Here is a 22,546-nt window from a genome sequence, read left to right as displayed (position 1 = left end):
GAGAGGCAGCACGGTATTGTGAAGGGAAGGCTCTGTCTCACTAACATGAGAAAGTTTTTTGAGGAAGTTACAAAGATGATTGATGCAGGTAGGGCAGTGGATGTTGTCTATCTGGACTTCAGTAAGGCCTTTGACAAAGTCCCTCATGGCAGACTGGTACAAAAGATGAAGTCACACGGGATCAGAGGTGAACTGGCAAGATGGATTCAGAACTGACTAGGTCACAGAAGGCTGAGAGTAGCAATGGAAGGGTGCTTTTCTGATTGGAGGGCTGTGACTAATGGTGTTCCGCTGGGTTCAGTGCTGGGACCTTTGCTGTTCATAGTATATATAAATGATTTGGAGGAAAATGTAACTGGTCTGATTAGTAGGTTTGCGGGCGACACAAAGGTTGGTGGAATTGCGTAAAGCAATGAGGACTGTCAGAGGATACAGCAGGATTTAGATCGTTTGGAGACTTGGGCGGAGAGAAGGCAGATGGAGTTTAATCCGGACAAATGTGAGGTAATGCATTTTGGACGGTCTAATACATGTAAAGAATATACAGTGAATGGTAGAACCCTCAAGAGTATTGACAGTCAGAGTGATCTAGATATACAGGTCCACAGGTCACGGAAAGGGGCAACACAGGTGGAGAAGGTAGTCAAGAAGACATATGGCATGCTTGCCTTCATTGGCTGGGGCATTGAGTATAAAAATTGGCAAGTCATGTTGCAGATGCATAGAACCCTAGTTAGGCCACACTTGGAGTATAGTGTTCAATTTTGGTCAGCACACTACCAGAAGGAAGTGGAGGCTTTAGAGAGGGTGCAGAAGAGATTTACCAGGTTGTTGCCTGGTATGGAATGCATTCGCTATGAGGAGAGGTTGAATAAACTTGGTTTGTTTCCGCTGGAACGAAGGAGGTTGAGGGGCGGCCTGATAGAGGTCTACAAAATTATGAGGGGCATAGACAGTGTGGATAGTCATAGACTTTTCCCCAGGGTATAGGAGTCAATTACTAGGGGGCATAGGTTTAAGGTGCGAGGGGCAAGGTTCAGAGGAGATGTACAAGGCATGTTTTTTACACAGAAGGTAGTGGGTGCCTGGAACTCGCTGCCGGAGGAGAAGGTGGAAGCAGGGACGATAGTGACGTTTAAGGGGCATCTTGACAAATACATGAATAGGATGGGAATAGAGGGATACGAACCCCGGAAGTGTGGAAGATTTTAGTTTAGACGGGCAGCATGGTCGGCACAGGCTTGGAGGGCCGAAGGGCCTGTTGCTGTACTGAACTTTTCTTTGTTCTTTGTTCTTTGTAAAAGCCATCAAAGAGGTCCCTGTTCTGAAGACTGTCACAGAATTGAAATTGTGTCTGGGCATGGTAAATTACTACGGATCATCCCTAATTTGGTATTATGTTACCGCCGCTACCCCTCCTTTAAAAAATACGCCATCACTCGTATTGGAAAGACCCACAAAAGCAAGCTTTCCATTGAGTCAAAGAGCCACAACAGTGATCCAGCTGATTGGTCCATTTCTACCCAGGCAAACCGATCATTTTGACCTACAACACTTTGCCTTATGAGTTAGGGGTGGTCCCATCTCAAAAGATGGAGGATGGCATAGGTAGGCTCATTGCCTTTGCCTCCCGAATACACACAAGTATGCACAAATCGAAAAAGAGGGCCTAGCTATGATGTTCCATCAGTACGTGTATGGCCGCCAGCTCAGCATTGTAATCAACCACAAGCCACTACTAGGGCTCCTCCGTGAGGATAGAATAATTCCACCTATTTCTTCAGCCAGGGTAGAAAGCTGGACCTTGCTAATGGTGGCTTTAGCTACAATTTCCAACATCAACCGAGGTTACAGATCTTCAATGCCGATACCCTGAGTTGGCTCCCCCTCCTCCAAATCTGTGTCGAACGATATAATGGGTTTGGTAGCGAACCCTCTTTAAGGGTTTCTTTCGCTGGCCATGTGACCCTCTTGGGGCCTATTGCTCAGGAACATGCAAACCCTGATTAATGGGGTGATGCACTATCAATTACGACGAGAGTAGAGTGTAATCGAGGCTTTATTACGCAGAGATGTGTAGCCTCCCGCAGCTGCTGCCGAAATGGCTGCAGCTCGGAGAGCCCACACATTTATACTCCGCCTACTGGGCGGAGCCAGCAGGCAGGGATCTACCTCCGTACCTGTAGTACAGGGGCCTTACCGTAATACACCTTATATATGATATATACAACACAACAATACAACAGTGGTGACTACCACATTCAGCCCCTGTTAAAAAAAGAGAGTCCAGCGGGGGTGGTGGAAGGCTATGTACATGCAGATGTTTAATGTTTTAGAAAAAGTTTACAAATTCAGACGATCGGGCGCCTTGATCCGTCGTTGCGAGTGCCGCAGTCCCGGTGGCGATGCCGGCGTCAATTCGGGCGTGGGTGACTCTGGGAGCGTGTTGGCCTCATCTTCATCCCCGGGTGGGACTAAGGGGAGGACGGATCGTCCTGGAGCGGGGGCTGTGGTGGGGTGCTCTGGGGGGAAGAAGGGTGGCTTCGGGGCAGAGGGGGGGGGGGTGTGTGGGGACCCAGCTGGTGCCAGGTCCCTGAGGGAGACTGTGTCTTGGTGGCCGTCGGGGTACGGCGTACTGCGGGTTCGCGTGAAGTAGCTGTACCCTCTCAACCAACGGGTCCGCCTTGTGGAGCCGCACGTGCTTACGGAGGAGAACAGGTCCTGGAGCTGCCAGCCACGTTGGGAGCGTAACCCCGGAGGTGGACTTCCTGGGTAAGGCAAAGAGACGTTCATGGGGGGTTTCGTTTGTCGCAGTACAAAGGAGCGACCGAATGGAGTGAAGAGCGTCGGGGAGGACCTCCTGCCAGTGGGAGGCCGGGTGATTTCTGGACCGCAGGGCCAGCTGGACGACCCTGCAGACCGTCCCATTCTCCCGCTCCACCTGCCCGTTTCCCCTGGGGTTGTAGCTGGTGTCCCTGCTCGAGGCAATGCCCCTGCTGAGCAGGTACTGGCGCAGCTCATCACTCATAAATGAGGATCCCCGGTCGCTGTGGACGTTGGCGGGGAAACCGAACAGGACGAAGATGGTGTTGAGAGCTTTGATGACGGTGGCAGACGTCATATTGGGGCATGGGACGGCGAACCGCGTTAAGGAAGTACGTGTTTCGGTCGGTGGAGGGAATGGCCCTTTGAAATCCACGCTGAGGCGTTCAAAGGGGTGGGAGGCCTTCACCAGGTGCGCTCGGTCTGGCCGGTAGATGTGCGGTTTATACTCCGCGCAAACCTGGCAGTCTCTGGTGATAGCCTTGACTTCCTCGATGGAGTAGGGCAGCTTGAGGGCCTTTATGAAGTGAAAAAAATGGGTGACCCCTGGGTGGCACAGGTCTTCATGTAGGGTCCGGAGTCAGTCCACTTGTGTGGTAGCATCAGGGGGCTCGTCGAGCTTACCGGGGCGATACAAAATCTCATAATTGGAGGTGGAGAGCTCGATCCTCCACCTCAAGATCTTATCATTTTTGATCTTGCCCCGCTGTGTGTTGTTGAACATGAAGACAACCGACCGTTGGTCAGTGAGGAGAATGAATCTCCTGCCTCCAGGTAATGCCTCCAATGCCACACAGCTTCTACTATGGCTTGGGCCTCCTTCTCGACGGAGGAATGCCGAATTTCGGAGGCGTGGAGGGTGCGTGAAAAGAATGCTACGGACCTGCCTGTCTGATTGAGGATGGTGGCCAGAGCGACGTCTGATGCATCGCTCTTGACTTGGAAGGGGAGCGTCTCGTCGACCGCGTACATTGCGGCCTTGGCGATATCGACCTTGATACGGTCGAAAGCCTGGTGAGCCTCGGCCGTCAGGGGAAAATCGGTAGAGTTAATGAGTGGGCGGGCCTTGTCCGCTTAGTTCGGGACCCACTGGGCGTAGTACGACAAGAACCCCAGGCATCGTTTGAGGGCCTTGGGGCAATGGGGAAGGGGGAGTTCCATGAGGGGGCGCATGCAGTCGGGGTCGGGCCCTGGGACACCATTCTGAACCACATAGCCGAGGATGGCTAATTGGTTAGTGCTGAACACGCACGTCTCCTTATTGTAGGTTAGGTTGAGGAGTTTTGCGGTGTGGAGGAATTTGGAAAGGTTGACGTCGTGGTCCTGCTGGTTGTGGCCACAGATGGTGACGTTATCCAGGTATGGGAAGATGACCCGCAGTCCATACCGGTCAACCATTCGGTCCATCTCCCGTTGGAAGACCGAGACCCCGTTAGTGACAACGAAGGGAGCCCGAAGGAAGTGGTAAAGGCGGCCGTCCGCTTCAAACGCAGTGTACGGGCGGTCTGCCTTGTGGATACGGAGCTGGTAGTAGGCAGATTTCAGGTCCACTGTAGAGAAGACCCCGTACTGTGCAATCTGATTGACCATATCAGATATGCGTGGGAGGGGGTACGCGTCGAACTGCGTGTGCCGATTGATGGTCTGACTGTAGTCAACGCCCATCCTGTTTTTCTCCCCAGTTTTTACACCTACCGCTTAACCTCTCCAGGGGCTGTTGCTGGCCTCGATAATACCTTCCCGTGGCAGACGCTGGACCTCAGACCTGATGAACGTCCTGTCCTGGGCGCTGTACCGTCAGCTCCTGGTGGCGACGGGTTTGAAATCCGGGGTGAGGTTCGCAAACAGAGAAGGTGAGTCGATTTAAGGGTCGTGAGGCTGCATACAGTAAGGGGTGGTAGGGGCCCGCCAAATTTGAAGGTTAGGCTCTGGAGGTTGCACTGGAAGTCCAGGCCGAGTATTAAGACAGCGCAGAAATGGGGGAGGACGTAGAGCCAGAAGCCGGTGAACTCTACGCCTTGGATGGTGAGGGTGGCGGTGCAGTACCCCCGGATCGCCATGGAGTGGGATCCGGAGGCCAGGGAAATGTTTTGATTAATGGGGTATACCCATTGAGGGGGCAGCGCCTTACCGTATCGGGATGGATGAAGCCCTCAGTGCTCCCGGAGTCCAGAAGGCATGATGTCTCGTGCCCATCGACCTTCACTGTTGTCGACGCGGTCGCGAGGTTGTGCGGTCGGGACTGGTCAATCATGATGGAGTCGAGACGCGGCTGATCGGCGGCGGGTGCAGGAGATGATCAGCCAGATGAGGTGCCTGATGAGCAGGGGTGCTGAGGCGGGGAAGATGGCAGACGCCACGGGGCGCACGTGGCGGGCTGCGTTAAAGGTGGCGGCGCCCAAGGGCCGCACGTGTCGTGAGTGGGGCAAGATGGCAGCGCCCATGGGCCGCATGTGTTGTGAGGTGAGTAAGAAGGCGACTCCCACGGAAAGCACGTGGGGGGTGCAGGGACAATAGCAGCGATGGAGCGGGCCTGGCACACAGCAGCGAAATGTCTTTTCTTCCCGCAGGCCTTGCAGAGCGCGCTCCGCACCGGGCAGCCCTGCCGGGGGTGTTTTGTCTATCCGTAGAAGTAGCACTTGGGTCCCCCGGGGTTGGTTGGCTGCCACACGGCGCAGGCCTGGGGTTGGCTGGGGGCAGCCGCTGGTGTGGTACATGATGGGGTGTTTGCCGGCAGGGTCCACGATGCCCAGGACGGGTGGGCCGAGCGGTTGGGGGCATATGATTGTACATTGAGGGAGGCGACCGTGAGTGAGATCGCTAGCTTCTTGGTTGCTGCGAGGTCGAGGGTGGCTCCTTCTAAGAGGCGCCGGTGGATGTAAGCTGACCCTATGCCAGCAACGAACGCATCTCGAATTAGAAGTTCAGAATGTTCAATGGCCGAAACGGCCTGGCAATTGCAGTTCCTTGCCAGGGCGTGCAGGGCACCCTAGAAATCTTCCACAGACTCACCAGGGAGTTGATGCCGCGTGGAGAGGAGGTGCCTGGCATAGATTTTGTTGGTCTGCTGAGCGTAGTTCTCCTTCAGTACTGCCATGGCCTCAGTGTAGGTCGCCCGTCCCGGATGAAGAGAAACATGCCGGAGCTCAGCAGCGTGTAAAGGACCTGGAGCTTCTGTGCCTCAGGGTGTTTCAGTCGCAGATTCGATGTATGCCTCGAAGCAAGCTAGCCAATGTGCGAAGGCCGACTTGGTGTTGTCTGCTTGAGGGTGCAGCTGCAGGCGATCAGGCTTGATGCGAAGATCCATCGTTTTAAATTCTCTGCGTAATAAATTGATGCACTATCAATTATGACGAGACGAGAGTAGAGTGTAATCGAGGCTTTATTATGCAGAGATGTAGCCTCCCGCAGCTGCTGCCGAAATGGCTGCAGCTCGGAAGCCCACACATTTATACTCCGCCTACTGGGCAGAGCCAGCAGGCAGTGATCTACCCCCCGTACCTGTAGTACAGGCGCCTTACCGTAATACACCTTATATACGATATATACAACACAACAATACAACAGTGGTGACTACCACAAGGGGAAACAGTGGGGGGCCCTGGGAATAGGGGACTGGGCAGTGTGGACCCAGGAGTCAAGGAGTAAAGACCAGTATGATTTACCTCTGTACCTGTATACAGATAAACCTCATTGTTTCCAATAAATCTCTTCATTTTACAAAAAGCCTCCTCAATGATATCTCACGTTGGTACGACCTTCCGGCCTCCTCCATGAAGATTTGTCCCTTAATGACTATATTTCGCTTTGATAGGCAGACGAGCCACCATTAGCTTTGCCACCATTTCAACCATCGGCTCAACAAAGGGAAATAATGACATTAAGCAATAATGGTTAGTTTGTGGGTCATACTGGAGGAACTTTGGTTTAGTGGAAGCCCTGCCACTCTGTGGCAAAATGGGCAGGATGGAGCTGCAAAACCAGTATGCTGGCTGGCAGCACTAATTTCAATGCCCGTTCAGTTCTGTTCTTTGTCCTAGCGTCGGCTCAAAACCAGTCCCAAAACCCCATCTCTAAGGTCACATTTAGTGAATGTGGTTACTCTTTCCCTCGTCCCTATATGTTGTCAGAGCCCATAAAACCCTCCATTTCTCTGGGACTTAACCATTCTATTGTTCAATATACAGATGGCTATGACCTTGGAAGAAACATTCATGTTCTGATTTATTAGACTATGAATCAGCCTCTGAATCTGCCCACTCCAAGAGAAGGGTGATAACAACATTCCTCTGTTTGGTATTTGCAAGTGTTTTACACAGAAACCTGACTTATTTGCAAGGACAAGCCTCCCGCTGCTGTATGATTCCGACACCATAACTGAATATATTGCAATTATACCACCATTCTGAATAACCTGTATCAAATGGATGAGTATTCATGAATAATACTTTATCTCGCTGTACTTATTTGGAAGTTCCTTTTTATAATCTGAGAAATACATTGCACTGTTTGGACTGAATCTGGTTAAATTAACTAACCTTAGGTTCCACAACTAAAAGTAATATAGGGTGAAATTTTCTGGCCGTTTACGCTGACGGGATCTTACGGTCCCACTGACGGCGCACCTCTGTCATGGGTTTTCTGGCAGCGAGGGGTACGTTCAATGGGAAACACCGTTGACAACAAGATCCTGCCGCCGCGCAATGGCGTGCTGCCCTCTACCGCTACAGAACACATGACAGAGGGGGAGGAAAATCCCGTAGATAATTTACGCAATGCTGAAAAAAAACATGCTTTTGAAGCTTTTTGACTTTCAAGGGGAGCAGCAATTTATACTGCATAAGGAAAGGGCACTGATTGATTGGCAACTCAGATTAGTTGAGGTGTTGCCATGGGGAATGTACCAGGCGACTATTGTCCACTAGTGTTTAATTAAGATGTTAAATTGTTGTTTAATTTTTAATAAGGCGCAATTCCTAGACATATTCCTTTTGTCTGGGGAGGACAGGCCTTTGCAATCCACTCAACCAGTCATAGGATTGATAATGGAACATTGTTCTTGTGTGTCTTGGACAGTCCGCACAAACGTGGATATAGCGAACCATGAGGGTGAATTCTGTTATCTACGCCACAAGGCAGCTCGTTACTCATACACAAATCCAACAAACATTTTTCCGAATTGCTTTTGACCAGGGCTTTGTGGTCATGTTGGCGGAGAGTCCAATGGTACAAATTATCATACAGTATTGTGTGCTGGGTTCTAAGCTGATTTCTGTAGATTTAAAATAGAGGAAAATGGAGGGAGCGGAGACCAGTAATAATTAGTACAAGTGAAAGTACGAGCTAAAAAATTGCTTTTCTGACAGAACAAGAAAAGCAATGAACTAATCAGCGGAATTGTCAGTTAGCTTTGGTATTCCTATCTAGTTCATGCTTCTATGTAAACTCTGCATCTGTGTTTTCTTTAAAATAAGGGTCGGCCAAAACTTCAAGAGCTTGTGAAACATCATATCTTCGCATCTGGCAGTGTAAGTAGCTTTCTTCTTTAAAATGTTCATAGCAATGTCAAAAGAAAAGGTCAAGAATATTGAGTCCTGGATTGAAGGTTTGCATGTTTGAACATCGGTTGAATTTGACCTTTGAATTTTCCATTCCCACGGGATGGGTTTGCCAGCACGTTGCTGAGATAACAAAATTGAACACTTTGTGGTGACATATAGCTGCATTTTGGAAGGCAAGGCTGTTATTGTCCTGCAAGCACATGCTTGATTCGCCAATTGGCGCTAATTATGGCTGTCAAGAGATCTACACATTAGAGTTGGCGGCAGTCGGACATGACTAAGGGGAAGGCTAAGAAAGAAGCTCAATTACTGTTGAAACTGTTTAAAACGAGACAGACTATTACTCACAGCATTTTGATTACTGGACAATGTACTGAATCCACAAATCTTTTCCATAATTTATTGCTTATTTTTCTAGTTGCCAGCAGACAGATTATCAACTATGCCTCGAATCTTGACAACGGCGAACCAGATAATATCCATCAATGTTACCAGTAATGTAAGTACGATACCTGGGCAGTTAAGCCAAGGAAGTCATGTATTCATATGGTGGTAAAGAAAAGGCCACAAATGGCACTCCATACAACAGTTATAAATTTCACTTGACTTCGCTTCTTTGAAAGCAGTAAGGAAATTCTTCAAAACTGATTTATCTGAATCACCTTGTGATATTTCATAAAGTTATGAGGCAATTTCATAAAGTTGTAAGGCTCTTTGTGCATGTAAGACTTCCTTCCTGAGGTAATTTCACCACTGTGAATGCATTAGGCTATCTTCATTTTTTCATTTTCATTTCATTTCATTTAATTTAACAAAAATTGCTACAATATTCTGGTTTGCACAACCTGTACCATTTGTCAACTTCAGTGTATAAGGATAGTGCAAAGATGTTGGAATGATGTAGGCACTTTTTATCTAAAGCTTCAAGAATGTCTATATTATGTAATATTGCATAGTAGTTTTCACAAGTTTCATTTTGCCAATGAAAGATTATTGGTTGAAATAAACAAATGTGTGATTCTATTCTATTATGCCATTTTTGAAGATACAGGGTTGGATTCTTCTGCCCCGCTCACCACCAAGAATGCCGTGGGCGAGACACGGACAATGAAGAAGAGGAATGAATGACCTCAGGCGGGTTTCTCCAGTCGCCGGGCAGAGGCGGCTGGAAAATCCCGCCCGCAATTACAAAATTTAAGCTTTTTAAAAGAAAACTAATGATAGTGTAAAAGGGTTGATAGCAAAAATGTGACTCATCCATTGAAGTCATGGAAATAAGCAAAAGATGGTAATCACCCTCCCCCACACGTTTCAAAGCGGTGTAGGTGACCTGCCATTAGCCAATGGCGGGATCTTCTTCACCACTGTCAACGAGGTTCTTTGTTGTTCGCACCCTCCACCGTCAGGGAAACCACAGCTAAGGGTTGCCTTTGGCGGGACCAGAAGATCTGGCTGGTGAGAACGGCTGGAAAGTTCCTCCCAAAGGGGGGTTTAAAGGGGAAATTCTACACCTAAGGGTCATGGCAGCTTAGGCACAGCCGCCAATGGTTGTGTGATTAGAACAGGAGATGGCCAAGAAGTCAGAATTGGGGTAGTGTAGATATCTGGGGAAATTGTAGTGCTGAAATGAAATGAAAATGAAAATCGCTTAGTGTCACGAGTAGGCTTCAAATGAAGTTACTGTGAAAAGCCCGTAGTCGCCACATTCCAGTGCCTGTTCGGGGAGGCTGGTACGGGAATTGAACCGTGCTGCTGGCCTGCGCTGGTCTGCTTTCAAAGCCAGCGATTTAGCCGTGTGCTAAACTAGCTGGAGGAGGATACAGAGGCAAGGTCATGGAGGGATTTGAAAACAATAATGCGATTGTTAAGACTGAAGCATTGATTACTGGGAGTCAATGTAGGTCAGTGAGCACAGAGTTGATAGGTGAACAGGACTTGTGCATTGGGCAGTGGAGATTTGTATGACCTCAGGTTTAAGAGGGTTGAAGGCAGGAGCCAGCCAGTCCTGCATTGAGAGTAAATTTAGAAGTTAAAAAGGCATGGATCAGGGTTTAGAAGTAGGTGAATGGAAGCAGAGGCAAAGTTAGGTGCAGTTACAGAGGTGGTCTTAGCAATGGAATGGATGTGTGGCGAAAGCTCATCTGAGGTCACGTTTTATACCCCAGGTCCGCCTCCCACTGTCATCAGGGAGAGAGATGGAGTGGGTTACCGAACAGTGTTTTAGAACCCAAGTTAATGGCTTAATTATTTCAAATATTTAGAATCATGAAATCATAGAATCTCTATCGTGCAGAAGAAGGCCATTTGGCCTATACAGACTGCACCGACCCTCTGAAAGAACACCCTACCTAGGCTCACTTCTCTACCTCATTCTCATAACCCCATCTAACCTGCACATCTTTGGACACTAAGGGGCAATTTAGCATGTTAAATCCACCTAACCTGCACATCTTTGGACGGTAGGAGGAAACTGGAGCACGCGGAGGAAACAAAGCAGACACGGGGAGAACGTGCAAACTCCACAAAGACAGTTACCCAAGGCCGGAATTGAACTCAGATTACTGGCATTGTGAGGCAGTAGTGCTAACCACAGTGCCGCTGTGCTGCCTCTGGAAGAAACCTCTTGTTCATGTAGTACTGAATATTGGGCAAGCATTATGACAATTATGACAATTTAAAGATGTCAAGAGGCAAGATGGTGAGGTACGGCTGGCTGTTTCCAACACACATGTGGAAAATGACTAAGTGCAGGAAGATCATGACGCGAATCGTGCTAAAACAGCCAATATGACATTTAGTCATTTTTTGGGAGAATTCCACCCTGTGTGTTTGAAGGATTTTGCCAAGGGTTGCATGCAATAAGAAGTAGATGGTGCCGAGGATAGATAGATCTTTGCATGGGCAACGTAGGTAAGTGTGGGAGTGGGAAAATAAACTAGTGCAGGTGATTCTTTAGCTATGATTGGATAGCTGCATTTTATTATTGTTATATTTTATAGATCATCAGGACAATGTCAAATATTGTTTCTAGAGCTTTAAAAGAATCTTTTAGAAATGAAGAAAAGAAAAATGTCAGACGTTTGGGCACAATAATACCTTGGTTGAAAAATTCTGGCTGGAGAAATGCTGCAACGCTGGGCACAAACGTAGAAATGATCACAAAGTAATGTCATCCCGACTCGAACATGAAGTTGATTGAATAAAATTCTCTTCTGTCTTTTCGCAGGGCCAGATTCTGTTAGGTGGCAAAGGAATTCCTTTATATAAAAGAGATATTGTTGCCTCAAACGGCATCATTCATACTTTGGACGGCATCCTTATTCCTCCTTCAATACTCCCAATCTTGCCGAAAAGATGTGATGAAATTCACTATCGCATAATAACGGTAAAGCCAAGTAACCTTATAATGGAAATAGTAACTTGATTATTTTATACAGTTGGCAATCATTCATTTTGCTTGAAGGGTTTATTAAGGCGATAGGTTTAGGTACATTTATTTTTAATGGGAATATAAAGTAAAGTATTTCAATGATTAAAAATGTATCAATACATGCAATACAGTCAGTACCTTTATCTGATGACACAGTGGCTGGCATTCTCCCGGAATTGGCGGGTCGCCCGTACTGGCGCCAAGAGCGGCGTGAACCACTCCAGCGTTGGGCTGCCCACACTTATGGGGGCCAGACTGGCACTGGAGGGGTTGGCGCCACGCCAACTGGCACCGAGGGCCACTGCGGGCCGGCGCAAGTTGGTGCATGCACAGAACCACCGGCGTGCTCTGGCACATGCGCAGAACCGTCGGCGTGTTTCCTGCGCATGCACAGGGGGTTTCCTCTCCGTGCCGGCCATCGCGGAGCCTTACAGAGGCCGGCACGGAGGGAAAGAGTGCCCCCACGGCACAGGCCCGCCCGCAGATCGGTGGGCCCTGATCGCGGGCCAGGCCACCATGGGGGCCTTCCTGGGGCCGGATCCCCCCGCCCCCGAGGACCCCGCTAGACGGCCAACAAGCCAGGTCCCGCCGGGATGCACCATGTGCATTTCACGCCGATGGGACTGGACAGGAACGCATGGGCGCTCGGCCCATCGGGGCCTGGAGAATTGCCGGGGGGGGGGGGCGCTGCCAATGGCCTCTGACCGGTGCGACGTGATCCCCAACCCCGCCCGAAAACCGGCAGGGGGTTGGAGAATCCCGCCCAGTATGTTTTAAAGACTGTTCCATGTGTTTGAAGTATATTTTGATTACCTTCCTAAAAAGATACTGAACCCAATGCATCATGTTAAGACAATCCCCATGATTGTGAAAAACAGGAATCTGCATATTTGAAGCAAAATGTAAATTGTGGTTTTGGACCCTATATGCTTCAAACCAATTAGTTTGGATGTCTAACCTTGAACCTGTGTTCACGTATGTCTGATACTTTGCAGGAATGCTCCTCCTGCCACCTCAGTGACCCCTGAATGTAGTTGGCAGTTTATGATCACACCTTCTGCCATTCCTCCACCACCTAATCCCACTTCACAGATTTAGCTGAGAAGCACTGCTGGATGTGGTAAATTATCAGGAATGCTTCAGGCATGACTCGGGCAATTCGCTTCAGACACTTGCTGGAATGTATTTCAAAAATGGACCATAATTTGGTTACCTCAGTGGATCCACCATTCTGACCTACCACTGGCCAAGATGCCCACACTTTCTAATGTGTACTGGTTTCTGTTGAAGTATCGCCCTATAAAGTAAGATCTAGATGTTAGCATTGGGCCTCTGGCTAATTTTGCTGCTCTAATCTTCTATGTTCTTTAGGCTCCCTGTGGACACTGTTCCTCGTTGAATGATAGCCACTGCCCAGATGGAAGCACGCCAATGGTAACTGAACATTTCAATTATTCTGACACGCATTCTATATTGAGTTAGAGTTCTAATTTAACACTGTTGTTCCTCTGAGTAAATCACCAACCACAAGAGAAACTCAAGCACTTTATAAGTGCAGAGGACTGACAACTATCATTGCATAAAACTGAATTTCTATATAATGTTACAATCTGGTTAGGGGCGATTGAGATTTAAATAGAAATCCAAACACCTTTTAACAAATAGAACTATGCTGCAACATTTCACTTTTTTTAAAAAAACACAGATTTTATTGGCTATAGAACAAATTAAACAATGCAAATGCAAGCAAGTTACACTATAGCTTGCAACGATGTACATTATGCACTCAGGTTTACTTCGTACTGTCCCCAAAAATTCTCGTATAAACTATATCAATCTTCAGTAGTGGACATACATAAATTTACCACAGCCGTCTGGAGAATTCTCCTCAGCTAATAATGATAATAATAAAAATCGCTTATTGTCACAAGTAGGCTTCAATGAAGTTACTGTGAAAAGCCCAAAGTCGCCACATTCCGGAGCCTGTTCGGGAAGGCCGGTACAGTAATTGAATCCATGCTGCTGCTTTGTTCTGCATTACAAGTCAGCTATTTAGCCCTCTGTGCTAAACCAGCCCTTGCTCTCCAGCTATTCCCAGAGATAACACTTTCATTTGCCATCTCTTAATGGTGGATACCTCAGTCCCTTTTTTGGGTTACTTTTCCAATACTTACAGGTTAATCTGCTTGTTGCTTTCCTTACTATAGGATTCTGTAGGAGATGGTCCCACTATGCAATCTTCAAGCTTCCGTTCCCTCACAGAATTTAAACTGAGATTAAACCTCACCTGCATTCCACAAGCCTAATAATAAAATTTGTTTTTTATTCTGCTGACTACACAGGTCTAGCAGATTGCTGTTTAGATGGCCATCTTCTTTCAATGAGTTGCAAACCACACAAGGTCCAAACTGCAGCTAACTCTCTCAGCAACCACACAGATAAATTGAAATCAGAGAACTTCCCTAAACTGTATCCATCTCCATGACAATGTAATCTGCTCTTGACTGTCCTCAAACCAACCTTTAGGTTAATTATCACACATTTACAATTTTTCCTTCGATCTAATAACGTAAATTTTTTTTACAACCTTTCACAGTTTATTGAAAGCTTTTAAAGTAATTTTACCCTATCTCCCAAAATAAAAACATCTCTCTGGAGTGCCCTTACTATGAGCATTGCAGACTTCGCTCCTCTAGCTCTTTAGCTAAGTAAGCCCACCTGCTTTTTATGAGCTCACCTTTTTAGCCATTAACTTTTATGGCACTGTGACCCCAAATACGAAGTGTAAGATTCTCCAATCTTGCTTTAGTTGTGTTTATCCCATTTTCTATCATTAAAATTTTAATTCCCAAAAAAGAACAGCTGTACTCTAAAACGTATAAAACATGAACTATTTGCAAAAATATGGTATTGTTTAAGATTCGGAATCATAGAATCATACAACATACAAGGAGGTAATTTGGCCTACCAGACATGCCATGGTTTTTGAAAGAACTGACCAAGTAGTCCCACTCCCCTGCTCTCTCCCTATAGCCCTGCAAAATCCTTCCTTCAGAAAGTCTTGAGTTAGTATGCTTTAAAATTTTTTGCTAATTTTGAGCCAATTTGTTTTTGGCCAGTTTTCTTCTCCTTTCCTGAACATGCAGACTCACTCAATAAAAATCAGGATTGGGAATTTTCCTTTCCATCCTGAGACCAATGAGAGGAGGTCACAGTATAGGTCAGACCACTGTTTCTAATCACAAAAAAAGTCCTGATAGGCACCATTTTGAATTAATGTTGTTGCTATATGTAAATCACAGTATGTGCTTGTCTGGTTTGAAGGCAAACCAAATTGATTCAACAATGACAATCTCAATGTCACAAGCCCCAGTGTAGTGATTTTCTAGTTGCCCAGAACAATGACACTCAATGTTTCTAGAATCATCAGGACAATATGGCATCCTAGCTTCACTGAGAAGTTAAAATATTCTGGTTAGCTAGTGAGCTGCAAAGCTTGGCTGTATTATTTTCTTAGAAAGTGGAACTGAGTCATAATTAAAGAATGGGTGTCGCCCTTAAGTAAGCAAACTTGGTCACACCATATCTCTCATATTCTTCACTGATCTGATCGATATGGTTAAAATGAATGTTCTTTCTACTGATAATACTGTCTTCTACAGAGTGATGAACGTCTCACCTAAAAGACAACTAATAACAGAGATCAATACAGCCATCAGTAAATTGAAAATTGTGTGTTAATAATATGGAGACCACAACTTTTCACTGTACCATAACTGTGTATGATTCTCGCAAATATAGAATCCATAGAATCCCTACAGTGGAGAAGGAGGTCATTCAGCCCATTGAGTCTGTACCGACCTTCTGAAAGAGCACTTTACCTAGGCCCACTTTCCTGCCCTATCCCTGTAACCCTGCACATTGATCATGGCCAATCCACCGAACCTGCAGATCTTTGGACTTAAGCGATAGTATATTCCACACTGAGAAGACCAAATCAGCATACCCGTTGAAGAGGTTGACTGCAATGTTCCCCAGCCATCTCTACTCGGTACCACTAACTACCTCTCATCAGTTACATTTTTAAGTTATAAAAACAGAAAATGTTGGACATACTCAGCAGTTCTGGCAGCGTCTGTAGAGAGAAAAACAGAATTAACAGCCGGAACCTTGTGGTCTCGCTGGAGGTGAGCTTGGAGGCTGGAAGAGCATTTCCTTAGATGGGGTGGTGGTGTACTGGACCTTTACTGCCTCCCCACCTCCGCCATAATTAAATTCAGGGGAGGAAGACCCATGATCAACCTTCCGGCCCGGCCACTGCTTTAATGACTGCTTAAAGGCCGCATACCACTACCGCTGATATTAACACAATTGCAGGTGGACCAGGATCCTTGATCCTGGGACTCCAGTGTCTGTTCTTCTGGTAGCAGCCTCAGCCTCCCCAGTGATGCTACTCAGCACAAGAGCTGCCGACCTCTGATTGGCCATCCTGACTTGGAACTATATAGCCATTTGGTCACTGTTGCTGAGTCAAGATCCTACAACTCCATTCCTGACAACACTATGGCGTGCCTACACCACATGGACTGCAGTGGTTCAAAGAGGTAGCTCACCACCACCTTTTTAAGGGCATTGAAGATGGGCAATAACTGTTTGCCTGATTCACATCCCTAAAATGAAAAAGTAAGTACTCAACTGGTCACTGGCTGTCTGACCATGAACAAAGAGAACATAAGAACATACCATAAGAACATAAGAACTAGGAGCAGGAGTAGGCCATCTGGCCCTTCGAGCCTGCTCCGCCATTCAATGAGATCATGGCTGATCTTTTGTGGACTCCACTTTCCCGCCCGAACACCATAACCCTTTATTCCTTTATTCTTCAAAAAACTATCTATCTTTATCTTGAAAACATGTAATGAAGGAGCCTCAACTGCTTCACTGGGCAGGGAATTCCATAGATTCACAACCCTTTGGGCAAAAAAGTTCCTCCTAAGCTCAGTCTTAAATCTAGTTCCCCTTATTTTGAGGCTATGCCCCCTATAAGACCATAAGACATAGGAGCAGAATTGGGTCACTCGGCATTCAATCATGGATGATATTTTTCTCATCCCCATTCTCCTGCCTTCTCCCCATAACCCCTGATCCCCTTATTGATCAAAAACCTATCTATCTGTTTTAAAGACACTCAGTGATTTGGCCTCCACAGCCTTCTGCGGCAAAGAGTTCCATAGATTCATCACCCTCTGGCTGAAGAAATTCCTCCTCATCTCTGTTGTAAAGGATTGTCCCTTTAGTCTGAGATTGTGTCCTCTGTTTCTTGTTTTTCCTACAAGTGGAAACATTCTCTCCATGTCAACTCTATCCAGGCCTCACAGTATCTTGTAAGTTTCAATAAGATCTCCCCTCGTCCTTCTAAACTCCAACAAGTACAGACCCAGAGTCCTCAACCGTTCCTCATATGACAAGCTCTTCATTTCAGGGATCATTCTTGTGAGCCACCTCTGGACCTTTTCCAAGGCCAGCACATCCTTCCTTAGATACGGGGCCCAAAACTACTCACAATACTCCAAATGGGGTCTGACCAGAGCCTTATATAGCCTCAGAAGTACATCCCTGATCTTGTATTCTAACCCTCTCGACATGAATACTAACATTGCATTTGCCTTCCTAACTGCCGACTGAACCTGCACGTTAACCTTAAGAGAATCATGAACAACGACTCCCAAGCCCCTATGTGCTTCTGATTTCCTAAGCATCTTCCCATTTAGAAAATAGTTTCTGCCTAAACTCCTTCTTCCAAAGTGCAAAACCTCACACTTTTCCACATTGTATTCCATCTGCCACTTCTTTGCCCACTCTCCTAGCCTGTCCAAGTCCTTCTGAAGCCCACCTGCTTCCTCAATACTACCCGCCCCTCTACAGATCTTTGTGTCATCTGCAAACTTCGCAACCGTGCCTTCAGTTCCTTCCTCCAGATCATCCAGGGGCTGGTTTAGCACAGGGCTAAATCACTGGCTTTGAGGGCAGGCTAGCAGCACGGTTTAATTCCCATACCAGCCTCCCCGAACAGGCGCCAGAATGTGGCGACTAGGGGATTTTCACAGTAATTTAATTTGAAGCCTACTTGTGACAATAAGCGTTTTTCATTTCATTTTCATTTCATTTTATTTCATTTTCATCTGTTTTCACCCGCCAGTGGAAACAACCTGCCCGCATCTATCCAATCTATTCCCTTCATAATTTTATATGTTTCTATAAGATCCCCCCCGCATCCTTCTAAATTCCAACGAGTACAGTCCCAGTCTACGCAACCTCTCCTCATAAACCAACCCCCTCAACTCTGGGATTAACTGAGTGAATCTCCTCTACACACCCTCCAGCACCAGTACATCCCTTCTCAGGTAAGGAGGCCAAAACTGAACACAATACTCCAGGTGTGGCCTCACTAACACCATATACAGTAGCAACATAACCTCCCAAGTCTTAAACTCCATCCCTCTAGCAATGAAGGACTCCATTCGCCTTCTTAATCACCGATTGCACCTGTAAACCAACTTTTTATGACTCATGCACTAGGACACCCAAGGCTCGCTGCACAGCAGCATGTCTTAATATTTTAACATTTAAATAACAATCCCTTTTGCTGTTATGTGATCCACTTTTATTTTGAGAAATAAAGGGCGGAATTCTCCGCTCCTCACTCCGGCTGGGAGAATCGCGGGAGTTCCGCTCTTGCACCTCCCGCGATTCTCCCAACCCCCCCCCCCAAAATGGGGTGTCGTGTTTTGCGACACGCCGCTCGGAGAATCGCGGGCCGCCGTTTTTCACAGCAGCCCGCGATTCTCCGACCCGGATGGGCCGAGCGGCCTGCCGTTAGTGACCGTTTCACGATGGCGGCAACCACACCTGGTCGCTGCCGTCGTGACCACGCCGTGAGATGCCCGCTTGGGGCTTGTGGGGGGCCTAGAGGGGCCTGAGCACCATAACCGTGCTCGGGAGGGGACAGGCCCGCGATCGGTGCCCACCGATTGTCGGGCCGGCGTCTCAATGGGACGCACTCTTTCCCCTCCGCCGCCCCACAAGATCAAGCCGCAAGTCTTGCGGGGCGGCGGAGGGGAAGACGGCAACTGCGCATGCGCGGGTTGGAGCCGGCCAACGTGCGCATGTGCGGCTGACGTCATTAGGCGTGTCGGCCGCATCATTCTCGGCGCGCCGGGCCTTGACGCCAGCGACAAGGCCCCACGGCCGAGTTTGCTGGCACGGCCCTCCTAGCCCCCCGGCGGGGGGAGAATAGGGGGCCAGGAGAGGCCTCCGACGCCGCCGTGAACCTCTCCGGGTTTCACGACGGCGTCGGGCCTTTGGGAGAATTCCGCCCACAGGATCCACTTTTATTTTGAGTATTATTAATGTAACATGAAGAGATATAAAATTAAAGAAAAAGATCTAGGCCAGAATTCCCCATCTATTCATGCCGGTGGGATTTTCCAGTTCCGCTGCAGTGAATGGAGTTTAGTTCAAGCTCCAAATTCTCTGTTCTCGCTGGCAGCGATGGTGGGCGAACTTGGATCGGAGAACCCCGGCCCTAATGTCACTTCCCAAAAAAATCCGAAAGTACAGCATCACATAATTATTAACTGTTCCATCATTTGTGCGTAAACGTTCACACTTTTTTCCCTATTATGTTCATTTGTGGTGAAATCGTTCCAAGTCATGAAATATATTCATGTGGTATTCCTTTGTTTGCTGTTTTAACCAAGGTGTTCCAATAAGCAGATTAATCTGTGACAATTTCTTATAAACATAGTGACCATTGGTACCAAACTCTTCCCAGTCGTTACAGTCAGTGCGTATTACATAAGTGGGGCGTGAACAGGAGTGGAGTAAATTCAGAGCCCAGACAAGGCAGCAGCCAGTCATTGCCCTTGACCAGAATATCAGCTCTGTTCTTGACAGCTTTTTCCCGTATCCTTTATCAAGAGTGATTGAAGCTCTTGATTGTCTCACAGAAAAAAACACATTTCAGGTGCTGATTGAGATGTTGGTGCATCCTTAGCCGCCACGGTGGCACAGTAGTTAGCACTGCTGCCTCACAGTGCCAGAGACGCGGGTTCGATTCCGACCTCAGGTGACTGTGTGAAGTTTGCACATTCTTCCCCTGTCAGCGTGGGTGCTCTGGTTTCCTCCCACAGTCCAAAGATATGTAGGTTAGGTGGCTATGCTAAATTGCCCCTTGGTGAGATTGCAAGGATAGGGCAAGGGATTGGGCCAGTGTAGGGTGGTGTTCTTTCAGTGGGTCAGTGCAGACTCGATGGACCGAATGACCTCCTTCTGCACTGTAAGGATTCTATGATTCTATAAATATGCTAAAAGCACAAACTGCAATTTCAGCCCATTAGATGTTATAGAAAATACATTTTGAAAACAATAAAATGCCAGATAGTATAAAGAGCACACATAACTCTGACAGAGGTATTATTATTATATTTATATCATTTATGGACCTAATGAACATAAATATAATGTTACACAATGATTGAGTGAATTTGTGTGTCTTATAGTCATGTGTAGTTTTGAGAAGTGCATGATTTGTACAGTAACTTTATTCATAGCAAAACATTTGTATCTGCAGGAAACGTACATACAGGATTGTGATTACGATACATCAATTGATGATGTTATCTATAGTAGGAGCTCTGGCTGTGCTAGACACTGTAACCAGACCATTGTTGTAAGTATCTTGCATTGCGTCACGTCTACTGCAATGAATTAATGACCTATGAGCTGCACATTATTCATCTGACCTTGTGCCTTGATAAATTATGTCATTTGGGGATTTAGAACTGTATAAACATTTCAGCAGCATTTTATAATGCAATAAACCAAATATTATTAACGTTCAAAAATGTTGTCAAATGATTACCTCAGAATATTATGTTGATTAAAGAAAGCGTTTGTTGGAGGTTGGAGTTTCATAAATGAGTTTTGAAATAAGAAGAATGAGGCACTGCTCATTGGGATATTGATGTCCAGTCATCGCAGTGTTTTTATTGGCAGGTGGAGTGCAGTATAAAATGATGATAATGCTGTTATTGCAGAACACATGATTTCCTTTCAGTTTGCGACCAGTCAGAGCTAGGTCAGGAGCAAAGAGCGGCCTGCTTTGAATTATCAGCAGCTGTTTTATTTCAAGAAAGATTATCGAATCATAGAATTTATAGCCCGGAAGGGGGTGATTAGTCCCATCGTGATTGCTACAGTATTAGCTCTCCGTCAGGAGCTGCCCGTTCTAGTCCCATTTCCTTGACCTTTCTTCATATTCCTCCTTTTCAAATACTTTTTCACTTCCTTCATAAGTGATAATGTTTCTGCTTTACCAATAGGCTACAATGGGTGGACAGCCTTGCAAGGCATTGCTTCTGGAGAAGTGAGAAGGGGAGAGGGTTGGAAAATTAAGTCCCGGCCTGTACATGCCAAATTTGTAGTGCACCCAATTACTTAACAGGCACTTTCTGGGTCAAAAATGAGGCCGTGCTTCCAGCATGCACGTCCCTCACTTTAATTGTATATTTATTTACATTAGGCCCCTCGCCCGAACTTTGAACTGGTGGTGAGGGACTGCCTACGGCCTATTGCTTGCCCAGTTGAAATGGGTGCTTCGGGGATCCTGGGGTCTGTCCTATTCAAGAAAGCCTCTTAAAGGTAGGTCGATATGCAGATTTCTTTTTGCATCTTCTGGTAAACATTGTTACACTTTGCCCCTTGCATTAGTTGTTTTGCTGGGAATTCTGCAATTTTGAGGGTATTACTGTCATTATTCTTCTTCAGCAAAGTGATGAACATGTGCATTCCTTGCCCATTTACAAATGTATTGGCTACTTCTGATGAGCTTCCAAATGGAGGTGGAATGACACTTGAGGCATTGTTAGTTCATGAAAATCCCTCCTTACATAAACATACACACACCTGGGCATGATAGACGGTCCCCTTGCCTCCACTTCCTTCTTTTTCCTTTCACTATCTTTCTCCTTGAATGCTGTCTGTAATAATTCCAGGGGGCATGGAGTGAAAGGCGAAATGGTTTATTTTAAACTGAAAATAAAGCCGCAATCGCGGCACACGAAACAAACGTCGCAGCCCAGGACTATCAGCAACTACTGGTCCGGATTTGGGAGCTACCTTTAAGTTGAGCAGGCTTCGCCCGTTCACCATGGGAACTGGTGGCGGCACAGTGGTTAGCACTGTTGCCTCACAGCGCCAGGGAACCGGGTTTGCTTTTGACCTTGGGTCACTGTCTATGTAGAGGCTGCACGTTTCTCTCCGTGTCTGCATGGGTTTCCTCCGGGTGCTCCGGTTTCCTCCCACAGGTCCTAAAGTGTGCAGATTAGGTGGAATTACCATGCTAAATTGCCCCTTAGTGTCCAAAGGTTAGGTGGGGGTACGGGAATAGGGTGGAGGAGTGGGCCTGGGTGGGGTGCTCCTTCGGAGGGTCAGTGCAGATCCAATCGGCTGCATGGCCTCCTCCACTGAAGGGCTTCCATGATTCTACGAAGCCCACTGGGAGACCAATCAGCGATCCTCCGTGGTCCTCGCCAGGGTCATCACATCCCTCACCCTTTAAGTCCGAACCATTCCCCTCACTCCTGTGACGATGAGGTCTCTTTCATTTCTTGGCACAAGACGTGGAGTCTTGTTTCTTGATTCCGGTTTTAAATGTTTGAACTGCCCGTTC

The 22,546-nt window shown here is 47.0% G+C and overlaps 1 protein-coding gene across 1 annotated transcript in view; it reads left to right on the top strand.

Moving 5' to 3' along the window:
- The window catches only part of stab1 (stabilin 1), a 324,671-nt gene that overhangs the window by 92,616 nt on the left and 209,509 nt on the right, over positions 1–22,546 (top strand). Inside the window, exons 16-20 of the mRNA XM_038812582.1 lie at positions 8,298–8,351; positions 8,803–8,883; positions 11,611–11,769; positions 13,186–13,248; positions 20,447–20,545. Coding sequence (XP_038668510.1) covers positions 8,298–8,351; positions 8,803–8,883; positions 11,611–11,769; positions 13,186–13,248; positions 20,447–20,545 — 456 coding nt within the window. The remainder of the gene's footprint in view (positions 1–8,297; positions 8,352–8,802; positions 8,884–11,610; positions 11,770–13,185; positions 13,249–20,446; positions 20,546–22,546) is intronic.

The sequence above is a fragment of the Scyliorhinus canicula genome, chromosome 11, assembly GCF_902713615.1.
Source record: "Scyliorhinus canicula chromosome 11, sScyCan1.1, whole genome shotgun sequence".
Classification (NCBI taxonomy): Eukaryota; Metazoa; Chordata; class Chondrichthyes; order Carcharhiniformes; family Scyliorhinidae; genus Scyliorhinus; species Scyliorhinus canicula.
The sequence above is the reverse complement of the archived record's forward strand: the minus strand, read 5'-3'. Positions and strand labels throughout refer to the sequence as shown.